Source organism: Bufo gargarizans, chromosome 3 (assembly GCF_014858855.1).
Source record: "Bufo gargarizans isolate SCDJY-AF-19 chromosome 3, ASM1485885v1, whole genome shotgun sequence".
Classification (NCBI taxonomy): Eukaryota; Metazoa; Chordata; class Amphibia; order Anura; family Bufonidae; genus Bufo; species Bufo gargarizans.
The window spans coordinates 485,117,628-485,123,891 of NC_058082.1; the positions used below are offsets into that span (position 1 = coordinate 485,117,628).

The 6,264-nt window shown below is 42.3% G+C and overlaps 1 protein-coding gene across 1 annotated transcript in view; it reads left to right on the forward strand.

The window, feature by feature from the left end:
- LOC122931701 (myeloperoxidase-like) overlaps positions 1 to 5,910 on the forward strand; it is a 90,771-nt gene extending 84,861 nt beyond the window's left edge. Inside the window, exons 13-15 of the mRNA XM_044285771.1 lie at positions 206 to 414; positions 1,625 to 1,738; positions 5,894 to 5,910. Coding sequence (XP_044141706.1) covers positions 206 to 414; positions 1,625 to 1,738; positions 5,894 to 5,910 — 340 coding nt within the window. The remainder of the gene's footprint in view (positions 1 to 205; positions 415 to 1,624; positions 1,739 to 5,893) is intronic.
- The last annotated feature ends 354 nt before the right edge of the window (positions 5,911 to 6,264 follow it).

Genomic DNA, 6,264 nt, shown 5'->3' on the forward strand with positions numbered 1-6,264 from the left:
TCTCCACGTACTAGGTTCTCACACTGTGTGCATCAGGACGTAGTGAAAGGTGACAGCTAGAGCCGCACTTGAAGAAGCAAAGAGCCCCATGTGGCTCAAGAGCCACAGGTTGGCCACCCCTGCTGTAGAATAAAATAGCATTTTAAGAAGTTGCTTGAAAGAGCTGAAAACTAAATGTCTGACTGTTCCATCCTTGTTTTTCTAGGTTTTACTATGAAAATCCTTCCGTATTCAGTGAAGCCCAAAGAACATCAATAGAGAGAGTGACTCTTGCACATATCATATGTGCTAATACCAATATAAAAAAGGTCCCTCGAAATGTCTTTATGGGCAATCAGTACCCAATCGGTTTCATTCCATGTTCCTTTTTAACTAAGCTGGACCTGCGACCTTGGAAAGGTGTGGTCACAAATAGTAAGTAGAAATTTAAGACAAATGTTTTAGATTACCTGTCAGCTCTCTGGACATCTGTTTCGTAAAGAACTGTATTCTCCATAAAACCCCAATTCTAGAACACCTTTTCTTATGATTCTGTGTTGTGCTAGACTTTGTTAGCAGGGGTGCACTACCAATGAGGCCAGGTGAGGTGATCGCCGCAGGCAGCACCAGGTAGGGGCAAGAGGGGGGTAGGGGCAGCCGAAGGGCCATGGGTTAAAGGGTAGGGGTTAGGTTAAACAATTGGCATTTAGGAGGGAGGGGCGCTGTTTTAGTTTTCTAGTTTTCACCTCAGGCAGTAGAAATGCTCGGTGCACCTCTGTTTGTTAGGATCTAATCATACAAAGAGATCTGTTTCAGATATTTCTCTGACTGTACATTTGGATGGGGTTTGTAAAATTCCATGTACAGAAACAACTCCACTCAAATATATAGAAAAGATTTTCACTTTCTGAAACACCTGCAACAGATGCCTGAATATGTCCTTATTCCTTCTGTAAATGTATGAATAAATGGACAAACTGGATGTTACCATTCTCCTGCCAGGCAGTGCTGACAGTGTCAGAATGTGCAGGGAATAAATTGCAAACAATAGAGTGCTGCACTCTCCACATAACAGTGGAAGGATATTAGGATGGGACACTCCTTTTCCAATATTCCGAAGATGTAAAACGCAACAGCACGTGCAGCGACCCCCTGAGGAGCTGATGCAGAGGATGGGAGTGGTAGTGGCCCTGAGGTCGTTGCTCCCTGGGGATCAGTGCATTGGAAATGTTGTTTGAATAATCAGGCCAGAAGTAAGCATATAACAGTCTGTCTTTACTTGTGGCACATCCAGCAGCAGTAAATATAAAGTGTAGTTTCTTTGGCACCCGATAAGGATGTATGGTGGTGGCATGTTGGATGGCAATTGATTGGCATGAAAAGGCATTTGTAGGCATAAGTGTCTACCGTAAGATTCAGACTCAAGCTTTGTTTAGTCTACTGATTGTTTAGGTGATGGGTGTCTGACCTGTAGTCCCTCACCATGTAGCAGTGTCTGTAAAGCTGTATTTCACTGAACGCTGTATCTCTGATGCTTTCTGGAAGCAGAATTTGCTGATCTCCCTGGAGTGTTGGTCTCCCAGGAGACAAATATCAGGTTCCTAGGAGCAGGAGCTCTGGCATGTGCTTCTTCTTCTCTCTCTAGCTAGACTGGAACTTCCCCTCCTGGCAAGAAGTAGGACCATGCCACTCCTACCAAGAGGGGAGGAAGAGGATGTATCTGTAAATGAGAACCTTCACAGACACGAGGAAGAGGATGGTTAGCCCTGTTCCTGTCAACCTTTGCCAAACTTACCCTCCCCTGCTGGAACGCATGGCCAATTCATGAAAAATACGTAACGCTACATAACTTCTCATAACTTTCTCAGATACCCCCAGATAAGGGCACTGCTCACTCAGCCTTCTCTTTAAAAGGAAATGAGCCGGTTTATCCACCACATGTGCTCACACAATGTTTCGCCTCACAGCAGAACCTTTCTCAAACAATTATAGGGGGCCATGTGTCACATAGAAATATTGAGTTTGCTCAATCAATTCTAAATTAATCGAATTTGACACAAAATTTCCAAATATTCAGGTCAAATCCTCAGTTAAATTTTTAACGATTCAATTCAGATGAATTTTTCCAAATGAGATCACCAATTTTACAGATCAGAAGACAGGAAAGGTGTAGAAGTATAATTATATGACTCAGGCGATGCGTGTGTATACACAGTGGCAGGCTGTTTCTGTCAAAAAGCGAACATTTTTGGACCACTTCCAAATCCCACAGGCTCAGGCTGTTTGTTACCACCATGAGCCATGCCCTTACCCATAGCCATATAGGTCATTGGCGCATAGTAATAATAAATTTATAGTGCAATGTGGTTCCACCTACTTCAGTGAAAGTACCCCTAGGAGACATCTGGCGTGGAGCTGTGCCTTTTTAAAAAGTCGTATGTGACACAAAAGTAATCTGAAATTATTACCAAATTTTCACTTCAAATCTGAGGGTGGCGTTGGAAGACGCAGTGCTCAAACAGTCCCAGAATTGTAATCCGAAGAAAGTAAAGAAAATACCCTACTTGCGACTTTTTGAAGCCAGAATTCTGGCATGCAGAGCTTTTTCAATGGGTTGTGATGTTGATGACTAGAGATGAGCGAATTTCTTAAAAGTTCTATTCGGCTGATTCGCTGAATTTCGAAAAAAAATTGGCTTTGTGACTAAAAACTTTGTCACGAAGCACACTTTTTTGTAAGTACCGGGTGCAATGACAGAGAGCTGCAATAGGGCCCCCCCCCCCCCGTTATTGTACCCCTCAGATGCCGCGTTCATACATGATCGCAGCATCTGAGTGTAAAATTAACAATAAAAAAAATTAGATCAAACTTTACTCGCGATGGGCCGGCCGCGGCCATCTTGCTTGAAGATCTCGACCAAAATCCTGTGCGGCGCGAGATTACCTCACCATGCCAGCCGGCGTGATGAGGTAATCTCGTGATGCACAGGATTTCGGCCGAGATCTTCAAGCAAGATGTAGGCTGGCGACCCGTCATGAGCAAATGGAGGCGGTAAGATTTAATTTTTTTTGTTTTTTATACTATTTCAGGTTAAATCGTTTGGCTGACACGAAGCACGAGGAAATTCGGCTTCTAGGCGAATTGAATTTATCCTGAAATTCGGATCGAATTCCACTTTGTGGGATTCAATTCGCTCATCTCTACTGAGGACTTCAGGATAGGTCATCAATATTAGATTGGCCTCTTCACATTCCCCCCTTAATTTATATGGAGTAAATGTAAAAATACCTCCAGGTGTCATAGACCATTATTAAAAATCTGATCAATTCACTTAGCAGTTAGAACACGGATTCCCATTTCTGCCCACAATAGTGTTGTGTGGTATGTGCTAATATATGGCCACAAAGGTGGAGGAGAAAGAAGACTCAACAGCACAAACTGTGGGGTATAAGGCCCCATTAGACTGAACAATACTCAGGCCAATTATCGGGAGCAGAAGTTCATAAGAAGGCTTGTTCTCAATAATTGGCCTGTAATAAAGTGTTTCACTCGTTCATCAGGTGATCTGCGGCACCTTTAGATGGGTAGATACCGTAATCAGGAACAAGCATTAAGGAGCGAACTGCCATAGCCCCTACAGAGAAATTTCCCAGCGGGCTGATACCCAGGGGGTCGAACCAAGCCCTCGTCATGGCCGCTGGCTGGGTACATAATTAATTATTTAATGCTGGGAGTATCATGTACTTATACACCTGGCCAACAGCTAAGGCTCCTGAACTCAAAAGTATCACCATCCTCAGGAGAGTGATACAGTAGAATACTGTGGCGAGGGCGCCAGTATATTATGCTGCACTTGTCATATTTGGTTCCTCTGGGGCTGTATTCTGTGCTTCACTATGGTATTACAGGTCCCGCCTACTTTTGTATTTCCGTTCTATTTCTGTTGCCCTTCTTCTATCAATTTGGACCTGTCTACAATATGGTGCTATTTTTAGGTTTTTTTCCAGGGCCACTTTAAGTTCCCAGTCCACCCCTGCGGTCTGGCATACAAATGTTCATCCCCGATAATCTGCCTGAGAATCGGGCAGTGAACATCCACTTTAAGAAAGGTAGTTCCCCTATCAAACCCTTCCCCACGCATCTTTGTGCGTTGGTGTTGGCAGGAGTAAAGGAGAACCCCTTTCATGTGGTGCATGGACAATTAATCTATATGTTGAAGTTGTAGGTGGGTACACAGGTTTAGCTGTAAAGAGTCAATACAGCAAAACTCATGCCCCCACCTGTAACTTTATATGAGGTGCAGGTAATATCTGTTAAAGTCGCGGGCAGGTGAGTGCCTGGGTTTCTTGGGGTTGGGTCCAGCAGTGTGGATAGTGTGGCTTATACTATTGCTTGAGACCCTTTACTAACCTGGTGGCAGCATAAGGTCAAAAAATGTAGGGAGGGGATCAAACGCACATTTAGGACGGGGAGCTTAAAGGCCTACTGTACATGCTGCTGTTCCCTAGCATGAAGGACTTTGCTGGTGCATATCGTTGTACACATACCATACATTGAAAAACACTGGTCTAAATTGCAGTGTCTGTAGAGTTGTCAAAGTATAAAGCCAGTTCCTTCACCTGCTTCCTTCAAATACAGTTTGTCAATACTGACATCACATTCAGGACTCTGGATTAAAATCTAGTTCTATGCTGTTTTATGCATTGGGGTGAACTGATCAGTTTGATCCCTGAAAACGGATCTCACAAACAGAATTCAAAACGCCAGTGTGAAAGTAGCCTTGAATGACAGTTTACAGTTACATCCATTATAATTGACTACGATCTCAGAAACTAGAATACAATTCCTCTACACAGTGTCGGACTGGGGTACCTAGGGACCACCAGTAACATTTATTTTGGGGGCCCACCGTACGGATATATTCAAATATAATAAATAATCTAACAAGTTTTTTATATGAACATAAGCTGGTTGAGGTGCTGTACATTGAATATATGTATGTAGTGTACTAAATCTAATGTGTTATGTGCCACTTGTGCAGGGGGTGGGAGACTAGGGGCCCACCTTGCTCTGGGGCCCACCGGGGATTCCCCTGTACCCCTGTGGGCCAGTCCGAGCTTGCCTCTACATACACACTGCTGATTTTTTTGTCTTTTTATCTAAGCTGCTTTAAAATTTCTTGATGTATCTTTAGAGCAGTAAGACCTTTGTTTTTCTGATACAGAACTACAAATCTTCTGCCTAGCTTTCTGACTACCTGCAGGTACCATTAGAGGGCGCATGGGAGTTTACATATGGAACCAACAAGGAGCAGCAGACAGCTCTCACACTCCCTCTGGTGGTGACTTCAGAGAATGTCATGTTCACTTTTGTAATAATAAATACAAATATTTTGTTTTCTCCTCTCATTTCAAACTCTGCACATAAAACAGTATATACATTACAATAAAAAGACTAATTATTTGCAACAACCTTCCTGCCTCCAAGATATAACATTTGATGGTACTGCAAAAAGGAAAAAAAAAAAGAGCCATTTGCAACAGCAAAAATGTTAAGCACCTTGTCCGGCCTCTACTAAGTGATGGTTTATCCTCAAGAAAAGACATCGCTAGCCAGAACTACACAACTTTGTCAACCTTGTAGTGAACAGTGTTTGTCACTGCAGCACTGCTTCCATTAACTTCATTGATTTCAATGGGAGCAGCGCTGCAATGATGAGCATTCTCCACTGCGAGGTTGGAGGAGCTGTGTAGTTCCTGCGCTGACTTTTGACGGAGTTACAGCCGAACAGGACATCCCTTTAAAGAACTGCGTTAAAAATGCCCCTACTACAGAACTGACTGATTACATTCTAATTAGGTTTTATCATTGGACTTACTGCATTGATATTTTTATGAATTCTTATTTCTTTCAGATAAAACAAATGAATAATCTAAGAATTTTCATGCCATTCAAGTGACTTGTGGATTTGGCGGTTCTCCTCCTCTGCTATTACAGTTTCTACATATTTTCCTACTTTGACTAGAAAGCTATTTAAATATATACAGTATTAATACATATTACAAAAATTCCCTTACACAAAATGTTTCCTTGACTTTTAGACACGTACAGTATGCATAAATACAGTATATTCTGTAATTGTGCCGATTTCACAGAATATACAATTTATTAGGGACTGTCTCTGCCTAATAAACACTGCTGTACACGTGTATGTGCTTTATTTAGGCTTCACATGTCTGGGAAAACATTTTATTACTTTCATTTACTATTAAGCATACACACAAT